Source organism: Hippopotamus amphibius, chromosome 5 (genome assembly GCF_030028045.1).
Source record: "Hippopotamus amphibius kiboko isolate mHipAmp2 chromosome 5, mHipAmp2.hap2, whole genome shotgun sequence".
NCBI lineage: Eukaryota > Metazoa > Chordata > Mammalia > Artiodactyla > Hippopotamidae > Hippopotamus > Hippopotamus amphibius.
The window spans coordinates 105,005,768-105,029,862 of record NC_080190.1 but is presented as its reverse complement, the minus strand read 5'-3'; the positions used below and the strand labels follow the sequence as shown (position 1 = coordinate 105,029,862).

The 24,095-nt window shown below is 36.7% G+C and overlaps 1 protein-coding gene and 1 long non-coding RNA gene across 2 annotated transcripts in view; one reads left to right on the top strand and one right to left on the bottom strand.

Moving 5' to 3' along the window:
* The window catches only part of LOC130853568 (uncharacterized), a 60,494-nt gene extending 44,557 nt beyond the window's left edge, over positions 1 to 15,937 (top strand). Inside the window, exon 4 of the long non-coding RNA XR_009053811.1 lies at positions 15,898 to 15,937. This is a non-coding gene — a long non-coding RNA (uncharacterized LOC130853568). The remainder of the gene's footprint in view (positions 1 to 15,897) is intronic.
* LOC130853567 (dihydrofolate reductase-like) lies at positions 5,481 to 6,450 on the bottom strand. Its single transcript, XM_057735669.1, has one exon. It carries the CDS (start codon positions 6,440 to 6,442, stop codon positions 5,879 to 5,881), a length of 564 nt encoding a protein of 187 aa, XP_057591652.1. The 5' UTR covers positions 6,443 to 6,450; the 3' UTR covers positions 5,481 to 5,878.
* Positions 15,938 to 24,095: the final 8,158 nt, after the last annotated feature.

Below are 24,095 nucleotides of genomic sequence, written 5' to 3'. Positions count from 1 at the left end.
AAAGTTCATAGGGATGAATGGCTACACTAAGAGAAAAGAAATATCTCAAATAAACAACCTCACACTACACCTCAAAGAACTAGAAAAACAGCAACAAACTAAGTCAAAACTTAGCAGAAGGAAGGAAATAAAGATGAGGGCAAAAAAATGAAATAGCAGAAAAGCAATAGAAAAGATCAACAAATGTAAGAGTTGGTTTTTTGAAATGGTAAACAAAATTGACAAACCTTTAAACTAACTAAAAAGAGAGAAGACAAAAATAAATCTAGAAAAGAACAAGGAGACATTACAGAAATACAAAAGATCATAAAGACACTATGAACAATTATATACCAACCAACTGGATAATCTATATTAAATGGAAAAATTTCAAAAACATACAACCTAGCTAACCAGAGTCATGAAGAAACAGAAAATCTGAACAGACCAATAACTAGAAAGGAGATTGAATTAGTAATCATAAAACCTCCAAACAAAGAAAATTCCTGAACCGGATGGCATCACTGATGAATTCTGCCAAATATTTACAAAAGATTAATGCAGTTCTTCTCAAATTCCTCCCAGAAATTGAAGAGGAGCGAAAGCTCCCAAACACATTTTATGAGACTAGAATTACCCTGATACCAAAGCCAGCTAAAGTCACATAAATTAAAGAAAACTACAGGCCAATATCCCTGATGAACATAGATGCAAAACTTCTTAACAAAATACTAGCAAACCAATTTCAACAGTACATTGAAAGGATCATACACCACAATCAAGTGGGATATATCTCTGGGATACAAAGGTGGTTCAATATACACAAATTAATAAGCTTAATATAGCACATTAATAGAATGAAAACAAAAATCATATGACCACCTAATAGATGCAGAAAAATTATCCTCTCATGATAAAAAAAAAACTCTCAGAAAATTGGGCATAGAAGGAATATACCTCAACATAATATAGACCATATATAACAAGCCCACAGCTAACATTATTCTCAATAGTGAAAGGTTGAAAACTTTTCCTCTAAAATCAGGAACAGGGCAAGAGTGCCCACTCTTACAACTCCTATTCAACTTTTACTGGAGGTGCTAGCAAGCGCCATCAGGCAGAAAAAGAAATAAAAGTCATCCCAGTCAGAAAGGAAGAAGTAAAATTATTTCTGCTGGCAGATGACATGATCTTATATATAGAAAACCCTAAAGACTCCACCAAAAGACTGGTAGAACTAATAAACAAATCCAGTAAGTTGTAGAATAAAAAATTAGGATACAAAAATTAGTTACATTTCTGTACACTAAAAATGAACTATCTGAAAAAGAAATAAAGAAAAAAAACTTATTTACAATTGTATCAAAAACAATAAAATCCTTAGCAATAAATTTAACCAAGGAGGTAAAAGATCTGTCCACTGAAAACTATATGACTTTTATGAAAGCAATTGCAGAAGACACAAGTAAATGGGAAGATATCCCATGTTTCTGATCAGAAGAATCAATATGTTAAAATGTTCATACTACCCAAGGCAATCTACAGTCAAAGAATCCTTATAATTCCAATGGCATTTTTCATAGAACTAGAGCAAACAATTCTAATATTCATATGGAAATAACACGTGTTGGTGAGACTATGGAGAAAAAGGAACACTTGGGCATTTATTTTTTTTAAAGATTTATTTATTTTATTTTGTTTTTGGCTGTGTTTGGTCTTCATTGCTGTGCATGGGTTTTCTCTAGTTGTGGTGAGTGGGGGCTACTCTTTGTTGCAGTGCACGGGCTTCTCACTGCAGTGGCTTCTCTTGCTGCAGAGCACGGGCTCTAGGCACACGGGCTTCAGTAGTTGTGGCTTATGGGCTCTAGAGCACAGGCTCAGTAGTTGTGGTACATGGGCTTAGTTGCTCTGCAGCATGTGGGATATTCCTGGACCAGGGCTCGAACCCATGTCCACTGCATTGGCAGGCAGATTCTTAACCACTGCACCACCAGGGAAGTCCCCCCTTGGGCACTCTTGGTGGGAATGTAAATTGGCACAGCTCCTATTATTATTATTATTATACAGCCAGTTTTATTCCCAATAGCCAAGACATGGAAACAACAACCTAAGTGCCCATCTACCAGTGAATGGATAAGCAAGATGTGTATATAGGGCTTTTACAGGCCATGCATAAGAATTTGGGTTTTACTCTAATTACTATAAGAAGTCATAAATTGTTTGCAGAACAAGGAAATAACATGAATTAATTTATGCTTTGTGAAAATTGGATATGCAGAGAATGGATTGTAAAGGACAAAAGCAGAGACCCAGGGATGAAGAGAACTGTAATCCATTACACAGTAAAGATGCTTCTCCCCAGTTTGCACAAGTTTAGTGACTGTCTCCTCCTGAAAGAGATCCTACATGATTATTGTCTCTAGAAAAAGGAAGAGAGGCTGTATTACATATGTGTTATCTTTTAGTTAGGATTTCAACTGCCAAAAATATGAACTCCTGAAATGACTGGATGTAAACAACAAAGATTTCTGTCAGCCTTGATGTCATACTAATTTATCCTTTTGACATAGGCATTTGTATATTTTTTCCCAAAATTTGTGTTGTGATTTGGGGGCAAATATTGATCTAATCTTGAGTTGGAAAGCTAACATGTAAAGAAATAACTCTTCAGTATCACAGCTTATAGAAGAGTTTTTCTAAATATCTTCTTCTGACTCTCAGTATAATTTATAAAGTTCAGGAGAAGTACCCTAGTTTATTAGGTATGAAATTGTTTCTGGTACAGATCTAATATCTCTACATATTTCTGTTACCTCTGATGATGAACTCACCTTTATATAAGAAGCTCTGTTTTGCTCTAAAGACGTTACATGGAATTTAAAAGATGCCAAAAATATAAGTGAATGCAACTTCTAATTTCATTTCGAATTAAAAAACCATCACTTGTGCAGAACTCCACAATAATGACAAACTAAGGCTATATAGAAGGAAAAAAAAATCCTTAAAGAAATTAAAAAGCTAATCATCTTATAACATAAACACTTACCCACACTGTTTATACATAATATTCTGCTTGTTAAAGAGATTTTAAGAGTCTGCACTAGTGTGTAGAGTTGGTACTATGTTGGTGAATTAGAGTTGCTAACTACTTGAATTGTCAACTGTGCGTTTTGGTAGATTTTCGCCTTGAATGCTAATGTGGTTTTTTAAGTCTCATTTTGATTAATTTTATTGTTCCATTAGATGCAGCCTTGTTTTTCCAATCACTCATGTCCACTTCATCACTGTCAACGTGCTACCATAACATTAAATATGACCAGAGGTAAACATTATTGAAAGCTGTGCCTGTTACTGCTGTTTTACAGTAGTGTAATTTTGTTTTTATTTCCTTTGATTTTATGCTGATATGGGTTTCATCAGTATTTGCCTGCAGCCTCTTTCGACTTTTCCTTTTAATTAAAAAAGCCTAATTGGGTGTAATAAAAACTTCCAATTAAGCCTTTTAAATAAAAACTGAAAGCTGAAAGTGGCTGTGGTTGCAGATAGAGGCTGGCGCAGACTTGCATTATGGCAGGATTCTATTACTGCAGTACAATTTGTGGTTTCCAGGTTTAACTCGAGACCTGTGAGTTAGGAGAAGTGGACCTTGGGAGAGATACCCAAGCAGATAATTATACAATTAAACATCCATTTTCTTTGAGGGGGCTTTATTTTTGAGGCAGGAAGGGTACCGAAGGGGCGCTCAAATGAATCATTGTTATGACACGTTCATTAGATAAAAATTTCAGTGATATTGCACATTTAACAATAGAAACAAAAGATTTTAGTATTTGAACAAAAAGATAAAATATGCTAGCTTATTTCTTATTTTAACAGGTATAAAAAGGTTGCAGTTTGTATCTAAAGTTTTAGACTTGCTTTATTTTCTTTCCTTTCTTGTACTAGAGAAATGTGCTAGGAGAAAGCCTGCAATGAAGCCTAAAATCACATAATCTATAACTGGACAGATTGATGAACAATTTGCTGATCTTGTATATGAACTGAATAATAAAAGACTAAAATAAGCTTTTTATACTGTTTGAAATGTGTAACTTTGTGACTTTCTCAGATTTTCCTGTAAATATAAATCTTACATATCAAACGGAAATTTCTACCAGCCTGTATTATCATATATGTTTGGGGACAGGAGGGAAGGGTATGATGGGAGTTGGATTGGGAAGAAGGGATATTTTAGCTTTGCTTATAATTGGCTCTTAGTTGATTTCATATCTTTGGAAAAGGTAAGAGCAGGAAAACGTTTTGTGTCTGAATATCTCAGTTAAATAAAATACTACTTTAGGACAAATTTTAACTGTTTTTCTCTATGGTCACCATTCATACCTATTTTCAACAATTAGCCTTATTTATTTTCTTAACAAGTAGTAACTGTTGTTTACAGAAAATTTGAAATGTATTAAAAAATAAAATTCATATATAATCTTACCTCAAGCCACACTTAACATGTTTGGTATGTTTCTGTCCAGCTTTTTTTTTAAATTTTTGATCCATTTTTCTACACACATTGACATACAAGTGGGCAAAATGATAAAATTGAGATTATATTACTTATAGAATTTTATTTATTCCTTCTTTTACTTAACATTTTATATAAGCATTTTCCATTTTTCAAAGATGTACACTTATCCTAATTTATTTGACCGGTCTCCAGTTGTTGTTGTTTTTTTTTAAATATTGAGAGGCTGACTACCATAGCAGGTCAGAGCATGGGTTTGGAGTCATGCTGTCTGAATTTAATTCTTGGTGCCCAGATCTACTAGCTATGTGATGTTGGGCAATCTCCCTGTCTGAGCTTTTATTTCCTCTTGCATAAAATGCAAAAAAGCATAATATGGACCTAAGGGATAGATATGAAGAGTACATGGGTTAATCTATGTAAAAGTGCAATAGCACATAGTAAACACTGCATACATATTAACTGTTGTTGTTTCCAATTATTTTCCATTTCCAAAAATTTATGTTTCAAATAATCTAATAATATTTCTACTTGGTTAGATTTGGCAAAATTAGCTCATTTGCTGTTATCCTTTGTCCCAGTAGATACCTCTAGAATGATTTATTTAGATCTTTGATTATTCTCAGTAAAGAGCTTGGGAGCTTACTTCCTGTGGGGCATCATGTTTATTGTCAGAATTACTCTTTGAAATTTTATATTGTTCTTGGCAGCTAAAGTCTTTCTTCATTGCATTTTCAATTGCTTGTTATTTGTATGCTTTTCCGTTATTGATTTTTAGATATCCATCCACTAAAAATTTACTACAATTTTTTTTTTAGGTTTCAGTTTTTCTTTGAGTGTATTTTGAAATTTTATACTTTTTTCCAGGAAATTATTTTTTCAAATATCTTAATGTACAATTTTGCATTTAATTCACTTGTAATGTAAAAGAGCAATCCTTTTATTTGTTTTTGGACCCCCTTTAACATGCTTAATTTTTTTTTCTTTTGATCTAATTTTAATAACTGAATGCTAGCTCTTCTGTTTATAATCCATTTCTGACTTTTGGACTCATCTTCCTAGCTCCTAGCTCTATAGGCTCTGGTTTCAACTCGTGCTATCAGGGGACTCTCCCACTTTGAGCTGTCTTGGTGTATATTCTACCCTAGGCAGGTGCTGGTAACCTATTCTCGACCCTTGATGGGCATTCAGGCAGTTACAGCAAGAAATGTTTCACAAATAATATCTGATACAGTCTAGTTAAGATTAATGGGGAATAAAAGTGCTTTGCTTAGAAATAACTATCCATAGATCTAAAGTCAACAGAAGTCTCTACAACAAAAAAATACATAATTCTTTTTTGCGGGGGAGGAGAAGGCTTGAAATAGATCAGAAAACACTTTCACATTAATTGTCCTTTTCATATACTTCAAATTTGTATTTAATGCCTTTCTCCTCCTGGAGATCAGAAGGAACACCTGGATATTCTGGGAGAAATTTGTATTTTTCCAAATCAATTTCTGGAAAAAATGTGTCACTTTCAAATTCCTGCATGATCCTTGTCACAAACAGTCTAACATGGCCTGGCTTGTTCATGGCTTCCTTATAAACAGAACTGCCTCCCACTATCCAAACCATGTCCACTTTATTTGTTAATTCTGGTTGTTCAGTAAGTTTTAAGGCATCATCCAGACTTTTGGCCAGAAAATGAGCTCCCTGTGGAGGTTCCTTGAGTTCTCTACTGAGAACTATATTAGTTCTATCCTTTAAAGGTCGATACTTCTCTGGAATGGAGAACCAGGTCTTCCTACCCATAAACACCAAATTCTGTTTACCTTCTACTGAAGAGGCTGAGGTCATTCTTTGGAAATACCTGTATTCATTCCTGAGCGGGGGCCAGGGAAGGTCCCCGTTCTTGCCGATGCCCATATTCTGGGCCACAGCGACGATGCAGTTTAGCGGACGAACCATGACGGACGCAGAAGCACATGCTTAATTTTATTTATCTATTATTCAATCTTTTATTCTTGACTAGATTTTCTAGAGATTTATTAGCAATGTAAATTTTTAAAAGAAAATATGTTTTGGATTCGTTTTATTGTTTTCCTTTTGTTTCAAATTTACTTTTATTTTTAAACTTAATTATTATTATAACTTCTCCAGGTCAATGATTAGCTTATTTTTAAAAAGCTGGAGAATGTATTTATCATAAATTTGCCTCTAAATTTTTCTTTGCTTGCAGTTATTGCATCGTCATACAATTTTCCTTTTTTTTTTCACATTTTCTTGTATGTTCCTACATTTTAGGAAAGTGTCTTTTTTGATCCTAATATTATATTGATATAAATTGTCATTTTATAATTTTCTCATCATTTCTTCTCTCAGCTATTGGCTATTGTGGCAGTTTCCTTTGTCTATGAGTCTCCTATTACACTATTCTCCAGAGTGCTGATAGAAGTATCTTTTTAAAAGCAATATACTCTCCACAATAGATGTTGTTTAAGGGTACAAACTTGCAACTGGTAGATAAATACATACTGAAGATCTAATGTACAGCACAGTGATTATAGTCAACAATACTGTATTATAAGTTGATTAGATCTTTTCTCCTCGCCACAAAAAAGAAATGATAATTATGTGATGTGATAGAGGGTTACTTGAGAGAACTACTTAGAATGCTGCTAAAAAGATGGCATGGTACAAAGTTCTAAAGCTATTTTTGGTGAAAATTTCTGTATACTTATATATATTATATATCTTATTGATACATCAAGCCAACTTTTATTTATAGTGAACTGAAAGGTTATTTGATCTTTGGCTTTTATTGTTCCAAGAATATTGTTGTCAAAGGACATTTTAGTGTAAATAAAATTCTTAATTTTGTCATTAAAACTGGCTTGAACAACTGATAGTTTATACATAAAATCAACTCTTTCTGTCAAATTCCCAAACTTCATTTTCACTCTAACAATTGTGTTTTGCAATAAAAATACTCATAGTTTTGCTTAGCAGTGGTTAAGCATTCAGTCTTGGGAGAATATTAAGGATATAAATGAAATAACAACTTTGTCATTATGCTTTTGGTTCCGCCACAGAAAAAAAATAATTCACTTCAGCAATGCATTAGAAGCTTCTGACCACTACCTTTGTGAAGCCTAGGAAAATATCTGTGTAGCAGAGCAATCCTTCATATTCACCTTTCATGTTTTGTATATAGATGAAAATTCAGAGTATTTAAATCAGTTCTCTGCTCTCATATTTACCATTTCTGTCACCCCATTGAACACACTGAGATGATCTACATGCAAATTAAGTTAATTGTTCATAGTTCTCAGTGTATGACATCATAGCTGCCAAGCACGTGATTAATTTGATGCCAGTTAACTTTCCTTTGGTTGTGACTGTCATAAATTCAGCTCCATCCATATTCACCCATTTGTTTCTGCAGTCGATAGTGTTCCTTCTTATAAAAACCATCAGATAAATTCTTGAAAAGTTGTTCAACAATTTTTTTTACCATTAATCGCTTTAAATATTTACATATTTTTATCAACATCATCACCAGAAATAGTCTACCATGTCTACATAATAGTTTTATCATTCCACATTCTCACCTAACAAATTGTTTCATTTATGTAGTGAGCATATTAAAGACCTGGGACATATGATAAGGCATCATATTGGCTAGTTCTCATCTGAGATCTTTACCTATCTTCTCCTACAACAAGTTTTACTTTCTGAGATAATTTTGAGGTTGACTTTGAAGGAACCTTTAAGCCATTTTAATTTATTTCCTTGATTGTAATTTTTGTTTTATTACTTCAAACCCCTCCCCCTCTTAGCTTTTGGCAAAGCACTCTGGTGTTGATTTCAAAATTTTCTTGATTTTGGATGGTAAATGATGTAAGGTGCCCCTCTGAAGTTATTGTGCAGGGCTTTCCTGTAAAAAATGCAAGATTTAGGCTCATTTGGCTTTTCCCGTTAATAAATCAATGCTATAAGAAACATGTAAAGATATCTTGCTAGGTTTATATTCACTTACTGCCAATTTGCAAATTCTGGTTGGGTTAGGACTATCATCTCTTTTCCCATTAAATTCATTTGATGGAGCTACAGGGATAAAACAAGAGAATGATTGAATTTCTCTCATTATCATGAATATCTCCAAGTTCTAAGCTATATCTAGTGTTGTATCCTTCTTTTTGAAAATAACTGATAAAGTTATTAACCTTGAAAAATTACACAGATATAACCAAAATCAGAGTTTCTAGTACTTCGGTGTTGACAGGGAAGTAAAAGTAATAAAAAATAAAATTATATCCTGTATTTTGTAAAATAAATTTTGATCTAAGCAATTTCATCAGAAAATTGAATTGAATTATAGAAACAAATGTGTGTGTGTGTGAATTCAAAGCTTTAAAAATTCTGTAGCTTATAAGATGAGGACCTCATTAAAAAAGAAGAAGGAGGTGGAGGAGGAAGGAAGGAAGGAAGGAGGAAGGAAAAAGAAAGAAAGAAAGAAAGAAAGAAAGAAGAAAGAAAGAGAGAGAGAAAGAAAGAAAGAAAAGAAAGAAAAGGAAAGAAAGAAAAAGAAAGAAAGAAAGAAAGAAAGAAAGAAAGAAAGAAAGAAAGAAAGAAAGAAAGAAAGGAAAGAAAGAAAAAGAAAGAAGGAAAGAAAAGAAAGAAAGAAAGAAAGAAAGAAAGAAAGAGAAAGAAAGAAAGAAAGAAAGAAAGAAAGAAAGAAAGAAAGAAAGAAAGAAAGAAAGAAAAAGAGGAAGGAAGGAAAGAAGGAAGGAAGGAAGGAAAACATAAAACACTGCATGTGTCCATGGACTTCTTGAGTTGTTATACAATAAGCTCATCTCCTCTAGTGAACCACTGGCATTAGAATAACATGTTCTCCAAGCCATGGCTCTTTTACTTTTAAATACACCTTAAAATATTGATACATTTGATTTTGTCATGAGAAAGGTACCAAATTTTAGTCTTTTATTACACTTGTAAATATTCTGTTAATGTGTTTTGATGGAAAAGCATGGATAGAGAGTTCAGTAAGGAAAAAATGGAATTCTGCTAATATGTTTGTGCACAAATATGACAAAACCCTATATCATCCAATTGCCAGCCTCCCTACCTCATTCTCCACCCCCCCCCCAAACTTCCACAAGTCAGTTTGCCTTAGTGTTTATTGGGAGATTGTCTCATCTTCACTTGTGAAAGTCATTCCCATCAAAGCTATTTCTCTGGAATCCTTCATACCACTGTCTTCCCCCCACCACGCCTGACACACACCTCTGTGCTGTTTGTTGATGGATGTTCCTGGATGTAGTCCCCCCAACAGGACGCTCCTTACTTCTCAGCAGAGCCAATGAAGAGGTTTGGACTTCCCTATATTGCCTTCTCCCTTTATTGTCCCCGAACGCTGTCAATAAATTAGTGCACATTTATCAGATTTGACTAAAGTGTTGAGGATTTCTGGAGTAATGGGGAGGCTATTTTCAGCTGTAGCTTCCTATGACTGCCTAATTGATGCAAAGGAATACACCTTTCTAATGGGCTGCCCTGAGTCTGGTCTGCAGGTTCTGTCTTTGTTCTCCAGGTATCAGGGCATCCTGCCTTCTGTGGCATGAATCTCCATTATTTTAAAGGGAGACTCATGAGGCAAATGCTCCAAAGTAGGACATATCACAAATGTTCAGCTATTTAGTCTATTTTAACCTGAGTAATAGTTTCAGTAAAACAGTCTCCATTGTAGATCTTGGCACACTGAATTCAAGAAGACTGGATCCTATAAATTGAAATATAGTGATATTTCATATGTTGACATTTTTTCCATGGTAAGAAATGTTTGCTAGCTTACTGTAAGTTTTAGTAAATCAAATCATATTTTGAACATGCTGGAGATGTTTGATACAAAAAGGAATGGATTGATACATCATTTTGTAAGACAAATAACCAATTTGTAATCAATCTCACTGTATAGTCTTGGTTTATATATGTGATCTTAAAGTTGGCACGTATATGTATACAATTTTCTGGCTTGTTTGTCATACACTGGGTGTACTGTGATCAATGAAAAGTCAGAGTTCTTTCAACTTTTTGAAATAATGATTTCAATGGTTATGGGAGTGTGTGTGTGTGTGTGTGTGTGTGTGTATCTGTGTGTGTCTGTGTGTTTGTAGGGAACACTGGAGTTACTAGTAAACTAAATATTAATTTTCATCAGTTATTCTTATTACCTTGAGTTCTTTGGCTGTGGTTATTTATAAGGCATCCCATAAAAGAAGTGGAGGAGCTCCATGCATCTCAGATCAAGTATCCATCTTCCTGCTCTGTCCACAGACCTTACCTATGTGAGGTCCTGGCTTTGGGGACTGAAGGGCTAGGAAAGAGCATGAAAGGGTGAGAGGACATCACTGGCTGAAAAAGAGCTATCTTTCAAAGGAAGAAAGTATTAGTTCAGCAACTGAGATGTATAAGGGTCCAGTCAAGAAGCAGCAAACTCTCTAGGCATTTCAAACAGATTTTCATACCAAAAATGGTCAGACAGGTGAAGATCTAAGAAGCCAAACAAGAGATGGCAAGTCAGTCCAGATATTAGCAACAGGAGAAAATCATTACCGGCTATCCCTGGGGGAAAGTAGGAGGAAATGTTGATACCAGAGCTCCCAAACCTGGGCATCAAGTGGGAACAGCCATAGTGAGGGCTGTTCTGTGGGATCCAGGTCTTTGAAGGAATGAACTGTTTTGAATGGACTGGGGCCATGGGAAGATGTAGAGATGCCACTCTCGGCTGTGGGAAGGCAGGTATCAGTGGAAATAAGATTGCTTCTCCCTTCCTCTCATCCTATAATCTCTTACTTTTCTTTCCATTAGCCAAACCTATGTGGACATCAGTTGGCAAGGGTGTCTAAAACATGTGATACTGACATTTTTATGTCTGCTTGGAAATCAAATATCACAGAGATGCAGATGCTTTGTTTAGTTGGGGGGGAAAAGAAGGTAGTAAGAGAATATACAGGGATATGGGAAATGCCACATATCTCCAGACAGTGGATCTAGAAAATCAGTGGTTTATATCCAAGTCACTGAAACAGAGTGAACCCTAATGGAGCTATGGGAAAAGATTTTGCACTGGGATTGAAATGGAATGTGTAGGATTGACTTAGCATCTCCCTACTTATTTTTTCTTGAACAAATCTTTAACATTCTGGCATTAATTCCATCCATCCTGGGGCCCCCAGGGTAAGGGTGGTGGCTTTCAGTATTTTTAAATAGTGAAATCCCTTGAAAGCATCGTTTCTTGTTAAAGGCTCAGTTTTCTCTCTTCCTTCCCTTGGACTCCTTTTGTTCCTCCCTTCATCTTCTCCTTTTTCCCTGCTAATATGCACTTAGAGTCTAATATTTATAAGCTATAAAAATTTAAATAAAATATCCTCTAAAATGTTTCATGAAGTTATACATTTATCAGAAAGTGAATATGCAGAAAATAAAAGCAGTAATAGGATTTATACACACTTCATTATGGAAAATTTGGCTTAAAAATATAGTGATTAGGTTAAAAGGGTAGCAGTTATGGCTGGACTTGCTTTTCAAAAACCCAGCTACTAATGAATAATGACCTTTCCTGAAATTTCATGCTAGGGCTTCATTCTTCTAACCTATTGATTTTTATCATCAATGAAATATATGTGGTATCAGACACCAGTACCATATTCCACCAAAGCTGATCAAGTACACTTTTTAGTTCATTTGGGTACCAGAAACCCAAGGGAGAATGGAGTGGGACACCCCACTGGAAAGACAGAAGAAATAAAGCACAAAACAGGAGTCTTGGTAGTTGAGAGAAATCTTTGCCTAGTTCAAAATTCACAGCCAGGGAAAGGATGGTTTTAATTTGGGAGAGGGAGGTTGAAGGTGGATATCTTTGTTCTCTCCTGTCTCTTTGAACCAACTCTCCACGTGTTTTGCCTCTAGACCCAGCAAACTCAAATGCTTGGATGAGCTACTAAGTAGAAATAAAAATGATAATTCTCTTTTATTTCTTCTTTTTCTATGCTGTCATAATAGGTGGATTTTCATTAAACATGGGAAGATAAAAAATGGGAAATGCACTTTCCCTGAACTCTCTCAATGTTCTATAAAATGTTCAATTAACTGCACTTGCTACTGTCCATATTTCTTCCCATACTCTCTGGATTGCATGAGGTCTCTCACGTCTCAGTTAACATTAAAAAAGAGAGCCAATTTATTATTTTTTACTGAACTCAGAATATCTGGGCGAATAAATACTGCTACTAATCATTTCATTTGCTTCATGACCTGTTGTTTAAACTTCTGAGGAACATAGCACAGTAGGAATTAAAACTATCTTAAAAGAGAAGTCAGCCAGTAGATCATAGGAATAAAACATGATTTTCCCCATGCCTTTGTGCACCATATCCAGTCACCACAAAACAGCCAAGCAAGGAATTCCATTCCACGTACCACATAGAGAAATAAGAATAATAATAAAAATTTCAAAGGAGGATAAAGAGCTGGTTTAAGAATCTGAGGCATTTCACATAGAGAAATTGGGTATGAATCCCAGCTCTGTAATGCAATAGCTATGTGACCAGGGGCAAGTTATTCGCTCTCTCTAGGCATTAGTTCCCTCATTTGTAAAATGGGGATAATAATACTTAACTCACAGGTTATTGTAAGGATTGATATGCTGAATAAAAACCACCAAGAATTGTAAGCGGTGCAGGGTAACAGCTCAATAGCTCAATACCACTGTTATCAGTGGAAATGGAGCAAGAACCTTTTCTGTCATTATTATAGTTAAGGGACTATTTTGCCTTAAGAGAGCAAAAGTCAAAACAGTGGTTTCTTTTTTATTTCAGAAAATGTGGGTCTAGCTCTGTTTCTATTAAGAGGGGTGTGTGTGTGTGTGAAGGAGATTGAGAGAAAGATGGGGGTGGGAGGTGTGGAATATACTGGCACAGTCGGTGGTGATGTTGCTTCTTGGGTGTACTTAAACTGATTGGTTTAAGACATTATTTAGTGGTGATGTAGGGAAAAGAGCAATTGACTGGGAATAAGAAAACTTAGGTTTATGTCTCAGTACTGCCAAATATTGATTGTATTAAAAACTTGATTCATGTAGGTACTCAGCAAATGTTTATTAGGTTTAAGGACAAATGAGTTGTTAGTCCTTAGATATTGGGGTTGGATATAAGTGCAGTAGGCTGCACTATTTGCTTCTATTGAAGATCTTGAAAGAGTGATGAGAACTTGAAAGCAAACTTAGGTCAAGTAGGTGTCCACATCTGTGGAACAGATCAAAGCTACTAGAAATGTCACATCTTCCAAAAGGTTTTCTGACCTGGAGCCACTAATAGTGACTTCATTATTACTGAGTGATTACTCAGTAATTATTACTCAGTGATTATCACTTTTTTGCTTTGGGACACTTTTTTTAAAAATCTTTATTGGAGTATAATTGCTTTACAGTATTGTGTCAGTTTCTGCTATGCAACGAAGTGAATCAGCCACATGTATGCATATATTCCCATATCCCCTCCGTCTTTTTTTTTTTTTTTTTTGTCTTGAGACGCTTAAAAATGACTAGGGATTCCAGAGAACTCTTGTTTATGTGAATTATATCTAATAATATTGCTGTATAAAAATTTAAAACAGAAATTTACAACTATTATAGTAAGACCATTACATGTTAACATAAAGAATATTTTCATGAAAAATAACTACATTTTCCAAAATGAAAAAGATTAATGAGAAGTGTGAAGTCCCCAACCCCCTTCTTTTTGCAAATCTGATTTATGTCTGGCTTAACAGAAGGCACCTAGATTCTCTGATCTGTTTCAGCATTTGGCCTGTTGAGGTGGCATCTATCGTGTAGCTTCTGGAAAACACTGTACACTTGTAATATAATGAGAGTGAAAAAATCAATAGATATCTTAGATTTGTTATGAAATAAATCTTGACCTGTCTTCTGAAAAGACCTCACGGACTCTGATGGGTTCGTAGCTCACACTTTGAGAACCACTGATATTGGTTAACCATTGTTTCTTTCAACTGTCTTTTAAATTCAGACTCAGAAAGGATGTTATATTTACTCAATATCAGAGGGTGAATTGATTAAATTATTGAGTCCTGAGTGGGAGAGAGGGAAAGAATAAGAACAATCTAGACTTGAAGGGAATGTGGTCTTGAAAAATAGGAAATGAAAGGCAATGAATCAATTACACTTTGCAGTTTGCAAATTGGGCTCCATTACTTAATAGCAGCTTAAATTTGGACAAGTTACTTCATCTTTCTAACTCTCAGGTTCTTCATCTATAAAAATAGGGATAATGATATTTAATTTATGGTGTTGTGATGATTAAATCAGATAATATTTGTAAAACACTTGGCTTAATGCCTGACACATAGTAAGTGACTCACTGTTAAGCTATCATTTTTATTGTTATTTTATCCAGGATTTGACCTGCTTATAAACATATGTGAATTCTCTCTTCAGGGTTACACGTCTGTGCAGCATTAAATATCTTTGTGCAAAAGATTTCCATATTTAGAATAATGTCCTTATGATAGAATCCTATTGGAGTTGCTGACTCAATAAATACTTTTAAAGCTTTGAATTTATGTGGGGAAATTACTTTCCAAAGGGCTATATCATTACCTCTCCTATGAGGAACGTATGAGTGTTTGATAATTTTATGTAGATTCTGAGCCCTGGGATACAGCAGTAAGCAAAATAGAAGAACTGTATCCTTAACTGTAGCAGGCAATATAAATTTTACAAATTGTATTGATAAGTATTGAAATGTCTATGGAGTACAAAGCATCAACATAAACACTCAAGAGATTTAGATATGGTCTTTCGATATGGTCTTTATACAAGTTTTTTCTAGTGTCTCAGCTAGCATTTAATAGAAGTAAATTTATTATATCTTCCTGAACTAAACCCTAATATTAATAATTTGCTTTTGTTCTGACTATTAGACCTTTAAAATTATTCAGAGCATACTTTATCAACTTATTTACTTTCCAGACAGAAGCTAACCCTTGGGAAACACATTCTAAGGGCTCTAGTTTTATCCTGTTTTAAAATCCTGATAGAGATAAAACAAGAATGAAGGCAGTGTGGAAGAGAGAGTTGAGGTAATTAGATTGGAGTTGAAATTCCAGGATACACATCATGAGACAGTCTCTCAACTATGACTGTAGTAGAGGCATATGGAAGGGGAATTCAGATGGTGTTATGCGCTAAAATTAACAGGGAAGAGCCAATTTTGACTCCATGTTGGATCTGTTTCTTTGACTTTAACCTTTGTTATTATAATCATACATAATGGCCTGCCTCAGGGAACCCTACCCCTCTGCCTGAATGTTAAACTAAAGTGCCTTTGTTCAGCTCACAGAGAGGCAACCTGACCCTGCCCACCTGTGAATGGGTGCAGAAAAGAAGCAATTAACACATCATCTCCCTCATGCAGGCCACAGGAGGAGAAGTTTTGCAAGATAAATGGCCTCTTTACTTTACTTCCTCATTTCCTCCCCCCTCTCTGTTCTGTAAAAGAAACTGGCATCCAGACAAGAAGAAGATGGTTTTTTGGAGACGTTAGTCTGCCATCTTCTTGGTCTGCCGGCTTTCGAATAAAGTCATATTCCGTGCCTCAACACCTTGTCTCCCAATTTATTGGCCTGTCTTATTGGCCTGTCATGCAGTGAGCAGAGGGAGCTTGGACTCAGTGACAAAACGTATCCCTTCCCAAATTAATATGTAGAAGTCCTAAACACTGGTATCTCAGAATGTGATTGTATTTGGAGATAGTTTGTTTAAAAAGGTAATTAAGAGTAAATGAGATCATGGGGGAGGCCCAAATCTGATATGACCTGTGTCTATATAAGAAAAGGATATTAGGACACAGACAAGGAAGACCATGTGGTGACATTGGAAGAAGGTGGCCATCTAGAAGAATGTAGTTAAACCCTTACAGGGAGAAACCCAGAGATGGGAATTTTTGTCTTCTCCCTGTAAAATTAATGACCAGAAATCTTGATTAAACAGAATTGGGAGACCAGAAGGGGGAGCTCCCACACCCTGTGATGAGAGCAGAGCCAACAGGAGAAAGAAAGACTCCTTTCTTTGCAAGGCATCAGCCAATGAAAAGCCATGGACCCTTTGTTTATCATAACCCTCCCAATTTCCTTGTTCTTCCTATAAAAGTGCTCTCCTTTCCCTGCTGTGTGGCACTTGCACATGGCTCACCATATTTGCAGGCCCTGAATTGCAATTCTCTGCTGGTCCCAAATAAACCCATCTTTCCTGGTGAAATATCTGGCAGTCTATTTGTTTTCAGTCAGCATCCCTCTGTCCTGAGCCCTGGGGGAATAGCCACAGCAAATAACTGCTTGCTCCTTAGAAACTGCTTCTTTGTTTGCTATAGTCTTGTGGGACTCAGGAATGCTGAGTCCTATTGGTTATCAGAGATAGGTGATTTGGTGGCCTGTCCCTCAGGCAGCAGCCTCAAAATTAGAACTCTAGATGTGTGAACAAACTATTTCCAGGGGGATGCTGGCAGCTTGGTTTTCTTATTGGGGCAAGCTGGCGGGAGAAGGTAGGGGAAGTGTCTACCAGCTCTCCAAGAATCTGGGGAGAGTGCAGTCAGCCTTAGCATGTGCTAATTAGAAGTCAGACCCTCAGGCAGCAGCGTGTAAAGTTTGCAGTCAAACCCCTTCCAGGGAGGAACTGGGAGAGGAGGATTTTTGCCTGCCCCCTTCTTTGCTGGGCCCTGTGGGGACAGCTTCAGCAAGTGCTCAAAGGCCCATTAATAACTGCTTCTTTGTTTGCTGTAGTCCTGTAGGAATTGTGTACACAAGCCTCTCTGGCTTTCAGAGCTGGGTGTTTGGGGGGTCCTTCCCTCAGGCAGGGCAGTTGATGTTGGGGCAGTAGATGTGTGGTCCAAATGCTTCCCTCCTGAGGAAAGCTGGGAGTTGGGGGTTCTATCCTGATTGTATGGGGCTATCCAGGGGGTGGCCGGAGGTTATCTCAGCTTTTCCCATCTTTTTCAGTGTGCATATTTTCTTTTTAGCTTCATGTGTAAGACTCTTTTTACCCTCAGCTAGTTTCTAGATTTCTCTCAGAGAGAATTGCTCATATGTGGCTATACTTTTGGAGTGTGCACGGGAAGGGGGAGAGTCAGAATCTTCTTATGAGGCCCCCTTGGTTCAGAGTCCCATCAGTGTTCGTTTGAGTGAACTCTGACTCGGGTTTGCGGTTGACTGTCTGGGTAGATGACAATACTGTCAAACACATAAGTAAGAGGACCTCTCTTTAAGCATGTAGTTGTTAGGCAGGAGATAGACAGGCTCTAGGTTAGGCGTTTACAACCTGCCTCCTGCATACATTTCTTGGGGCAGGAAAAAGGTAGGCTTCAGGCTGGACACTTACAACAAGCCTCCTGTTTGCATTTCTTGAGACAGGAGATAAGTGGGCTCCAGGTTAGGCATTTCCAATCAGCCTCCTGTTTGCACTTCAAAATAGAAATAACAACAGAAATAGGGTGTGAGGGATAACAAATGTCTGGTGATTCATTTCCGAGGAATGTGGTAAAAGTTTGCAGACATGACCAAAGGCTTGTACCAGAAAGTAACAGGCAAAGGTTCCTGCCAAAGGTAGCAGAACAAAGGGAGGTGTGGTAGTTGTCACAACATCAAAGAGGAGGCCTAAGCCCTCCAATCAAATAGCAGTAGAGTACACATTATAACCTTATTGGTAGGTGACGCTAGGGAAAGTGTGTGAACCCTGTAGTACTCAGCCAATGAGGAACCAGGGGAGGGATTTGCAGACTAGGGATAAAAAGAATTTCCATGATCATCATGTGTGTGCCTGTATGCAGACACCAGTTCTTGCAAGACTGTTATTAAAGTCTCGCCTGGCTGTACTCTGGGCTTCTGAGTCCTTTCTTTGATAATCGGACACGTAAGCTTTGTTTCTCACACAGGGTAAATAGCCAGGCTTTGTCTCCAGTGGACACCTTAAAATAACAGTCATGGCAGGGACAGAGAAAGGCGAAACCCTGTTTGAGTAAAGTATCAAGAGGTCACATATCCCCCCCTCCTTGGGGCAAGGGAGACACTACACATGTGCAGAAAGGCTCCTTGGGGGTCAAAAGGCAGGGGATTCCAGGCCATATTAAGTCTTGCCACCCCCTCCTCTCCCCACCCCAAGATGCCCTTGAGCTGAAATCCATCTTGGCTGAGGGGTGTGTGCACACCTAAGGGAGTGTCCTGAGGCAAATTAGCCATGGGGCCAAACAAGACAATTGGCAAGAGGGAAGACAATGACCCAGAAAACTGCCCCTTATAAAGGATTTAAAATTCCCAAAGGTGCAACTGTCACTGAGTTCATCCGTGCATCTTTCCACATGTACTCTACTTTTCCAATAAATGCTTTACTTTTCTCTTTACCTTCCACTTCCTCATGGGAATTTTCTTGTCAAGGCAGGCAAGGACTGGGGATTTAGGGTCTAGCCACTGGCCTTTCTGGTCTAGTGGTTAGGACTCCTGGTTTTCACCCAGGTGATGAGGGTTTGATTCCTGGTCAGAGAGCTAAGGTTCTAACTGCTGCTCATTGCAAGCTACTGCTCACTGCTGCATGCATCCAAAATCAGTTGTTAGCATAAAGTATGCACTTAATCCATTCTTTTCATAAAAATGTTTCATTAATTTTTACAGCACTTCCTCATTCTCACAAGCATCAAAAATTTTACTTGGTCACTTATTTTACAAATGAGCTTTCATTTCCCTTTAAAACATTTAAATTCATAACCTAAAGTTTTCCTTACATGATAACTTTTGCCCTTGTTAGTTTTTTTTCTGCTAAACTCATTTTTTTTGCAAGTGTTGCAAGCTGATTTGGAATAATTTAAACTTCCTTAATTGAGTTAAGTTTTTTTAAAGTTATAGAACTATGGATAATTAAGTCATGAACAATAAACTACATGAGATTCTAGGGGAAAAAAAAATCAATGCATTCAAACCTGATTGTTGTTTTTCCTAGAGATACTAAATTAGGGATTGCAAAGACTGCATTGTGTGTGCTAAATCTGGAGCTTCTCTTATACTAGTCTCCATTAGCAGTGAGGCCATAAAGAAAGTTAATTTAGGTGATGGCTTCAGTGTAACCACATCTTTCTCTTGTTTTTCTGACCTTCTGAACACAGATACCAGATTTTCAAGTATTTTGTTTTTAAAGGAGACTATGTCGACTAAAAACATATATTCACAACCTAAAGTTGAGAATTATGTTTTATTTGGCAGGAATTTTTAGGACTTCAAGCCCAGGAGGCAGCATCTCAGGTAACTCTGAGAAAACTACTCCAATGAGGTGTCGGGGGAGCTAGGATATATAGGAGTTTTGCAATAAAGGGCAGGTAGTCGGAACATCGAAAGATTACTGTTAATTTAAAACACACACACACACACACACACACACACACACACACACACACACACAGAAATCCCAAGTTAAGGAATTTGGCACTCTTCTAGGTTTGGGAAGATACAGGAGACTGGGCTCACTGAAATTGTTCTTTTGATATGCACCTCAGCCATCTGGGGCCAGTATCCTGGGCTCACCTTAGGGGCCAGCTGCAGTCTGATAGCTGCTGGATGGCCCGTATTCTTTGTTTCATCCCTGAGTTTCCTCAGGGCTCACCAGCTCACCTTCTGTGGTGGCTGCCTCGCTGCAATCCCTGATGACTGTGACATCTTTGTTTTCTGATACAGCCAGCAAATATTCTACTTATCAATGACTATTTATATCACTAGTTTCTTTTCTTTATCAAATAAAGTAGAAAAATACTTAATGGTGATCTGGAATTTAGCAAAGAGATTAAATAGAAAATACTACTTTTTTGAAATGAAAAGTTTTTAAGAAAGGATTTTTTTTCTGAAATATTTGATTATTTCATACTCTTTAACCATTGCTTTATTACTTCATTACTAAGAACTTTCTAATTTTTTTGAGCTATTTTAGAAATTAAGATGGTGGAATAGCTTTATTTTTCCAGGAATCACTGGAAATGTGTAGGACATTTATTCAAAAGGAGCATAAATCCTTTGAATAATGAGAATTTCTCTTCCTTCATTTCCACTTTCCGGGTAAAGTATGTTGAATTGGATCTGTGTAAAGGATATAGAGAAACTTAAGTGAAAAGTTAGAAAATGTAGTCCTAAAACATACAATATTAAAAATGTCAGCTGTGTAATTACAGATTCACATAAACTCATGATTTACTTATACATCTAAATTAAATGCATTTCATATCCTAGATATATCTTAATTTCAGCTATTCACCTATTGCTCTGACTCTCACTTGCCCACAGATTTGTTCATTGTACCATTTCAGGTGAACCATTCATGTTGCAGGCCATGTGACTGAAGCCCCCTGGAATTATGCTCTGCTCAAGCTTTGTGACCTCACCTCACATAGTAGTCTGATGAATCCAAGATGTGGCCACTTAATTTCTACAATAGCTCCATAATTGGCTTCTATGAATTTCCTCTACTTCATTTTCTGTTTTGAACCCAAGTGGCAGAAACATAAATTTAAGTTACACAATGGCACTTGCTTGATGTGAGGTGCTTTCAAACAGTGAACGACTCCTTGGGGAACAGATCCACAGGAAACATTCAGACTTCCTTATTAACCGCATCACCAGTGCATTTCACCTATCTGTTTTCCCAAAGTATATAAAACTCTTCTTAAGAGATGTTTTAGTATCTAAAAACATCCAGGGGAACTTAATCTTCACTGGTTACTGGGTTCAGTATCAAGAATTTTTGTGAATCTTTGTTTCCACCTCTGCAAAATTCAAGTTGTGGGACTAAATCAGAGGTTTGCAGACTAAGAGTAGCATGAGAGAGTTGTTAAAAAATATAGGTTCTAGGTCTCCACTGCAAGCCTTTGAATTATGAACATCAAGGATTTGGACATGAGACTGTATTTCTAAAATTTTTTTCAGGTGGTTCTGGTTTGGAAACCATTGGAACAAGGATTGTGTTACTTGTATATATACCAAATGCCTGTGATGATATTTTCTTTTACATTTATAGTTGACTTTTTTTGTAATATCTTCCCCCTTCTTCCTCTCTTCCTTTTTGTCTCTCTCCTCTCTCATATTTTGCATTTGGCTTGCTATTCATTCTTTTACTAACCTATTTTGAGCCACAAATTCAATGTTACTGTGTTGATAGCACGTGTTGTACCTAGAACTGTTTCACCATATGTCTGCTTTCCACATTCAAAATGCCATTGCTATTTTGAGTTATTTATTAATTTCTGAGCTTAAGTTATTGTGTAGACCTACTTTGACCTCAATTTATAGATGGCTTTTCCTTCACGAGGATCAAATATTTCCTGAATAGATACAGAAGAGAAAATACTAAAATGATAATAAGCATAAAACTATTTTAGCATGGCTAACTCTGACAATAGGAGATGTTGTGATAGATAAAATATTAGAAATCAGAAATACCTGTGGATTTTTTATGTTTTAAGGAGACTCTAGGATGTGAAATAAAGAGGACTCTGTTGCTGAAAGATAATTAGGATCCTTAATTAAGTCATGGTTATTTATGGGACACTTACTCTACATCGGTCCATGCTGACAATTCAGGGGTGAGTAAAAGAGGATGGGTTTAGATCACCTGGATTAGATTCATGCTGGTGGGGAGACAGAGAAACAATCAATAATAAATTGATAATTAATAAATATGAGGATGAGTCAAAAATTATCCACACTCTGCATGTAGAATTTATTTTAATTAACTTTTAGAAAAGACAAATACATCATTTTTCAACATAATCTTCTTTCTTTTCAGTACACTTTGTCCATCTGTCAACAAGCTTTCGTATTCCCTCATTAAAAAATGTTTTAGGCTGAGCTGCAAGCCACAAATGCACCACTGTCTTCACTTCTTCATCAGAAGTAAATCTTTGTCCTTGTAGGGCTGCTTTCAGGGTACCAAATAGGTGAAAGTCTGATGTAGCAAGATCAGGACTATAGGGAGGATGCTTTAATACCTCAAAAGGAAGTTTTTGCAAAGTGTTGTCAGTGTGGGCAGAAGTGTGCAGACGTGTATTGTCATGCAAGATCACAACACCCTTGAATAGCAGTCCCCTGCATTTAATCTGAAGTTTAGGCTTCAGCTCTTCAGTAAGCATCTCACTGTAAAGAGCACTCTTGATTGTTGAACATTTTTCCTGATAATATTCCAATACTGACCCTTGAGAATCCCAGAAAACTGTAAGCATCAGTTTTTCCAGTTGATGGTTGACTTTTTTTTTTAATTTAATTTATTTATTTATTACTTTTTTGGGGGTACACCAAGTTCAATCATCTGTTTTTATACACATATCCCTGTATTCCCTCCCTCCCTCAACTCCCCCCACACCTTGCCTCGAGTCCCCCCCTATCCTCCCCATCCCAGTCCTCTAAGGCATCTTCCATCCTCGAGTTGGACTCCCTTTGTTATACAACAACTTCCCACTGGATATCTATTTTACAGTTGGTAGTATATATATGTCTGTGCTACTCTCTTGCTTCGTCTCAGCTTCCCCTTCACCCCCCGCCCCCTCCCAAACCTCGAGTTCTCCAGTCCATTCTCTGCATCTGCGTCCTTATTCTTGTCACTGAGTTCATCAGTACCATTTTCAGATTCCGTATATGTGAGTCAGCATACAATATTTGTCTTTCTCTTTCTGACTTACTTCACTCTGTATGACAGACTCTAGGTCTATCCACCTCATGACATATAGCTCCATCTCATCCCTTTTTATAGCTGAGTAATATTCCATTGTATATATATGCCACATCTTCTTTATCCATGATGGTTGACTTTTGAGCTTTGTCTTGATCAGTGATTGAGGATGTTTCCATTCCATACTCTGCCGTTTACTCTCAGGCTCATAGTGATGAATCCATGTCTCATCACCAGTAATGATTCTCTTTAAGTAACTTTCACCTTCCTTAGAGTATCGGTCCAAATTTTGTTTGCAGATATCCAAATGCTTCGGTTTATGCTCTTCTGTGATTTGTGACAGTACCCATCTTGCACAAACTTTTCGAAACCTAAGTCTGTCGTGGATTACTTCTACAGCCAGAATGTGGATAATTTTTGACTCACCCTTATAAATACTAATTTTAAAATAGATCATGGTAAGAGTTGAAAAGAAAATTTTAATGGGATAATGTGATGGAAAGTGTCAGTGTGGTCAGTTTTCTGAGGAGGCTAGGAAAGACCTCTTTTAAACAGTAACATTTAAACATGGAATTGATTGACCAGAAGGCAACTGTGCAATGATCAAGGGAAGAACATTTTAAAAGAAGAGAGCAATTTAGTGCAAAGGCCCTGAGTCTGAGGATGAGCTTGGTGCATTTGGGAAACCAAGAAAAGGTCAGTATGTGAGGAGAGAAGAAGACAATAGGCAAAAATATTGGAAGGTGACATAAAAAGATCATAAATCTTGTAGGGCTTTTCAAGTATGACTTGTAAGCCAAAATAAGTTTTTGAGTAAGGAGTGGCATAATTATATTTATTCTGTAGTTT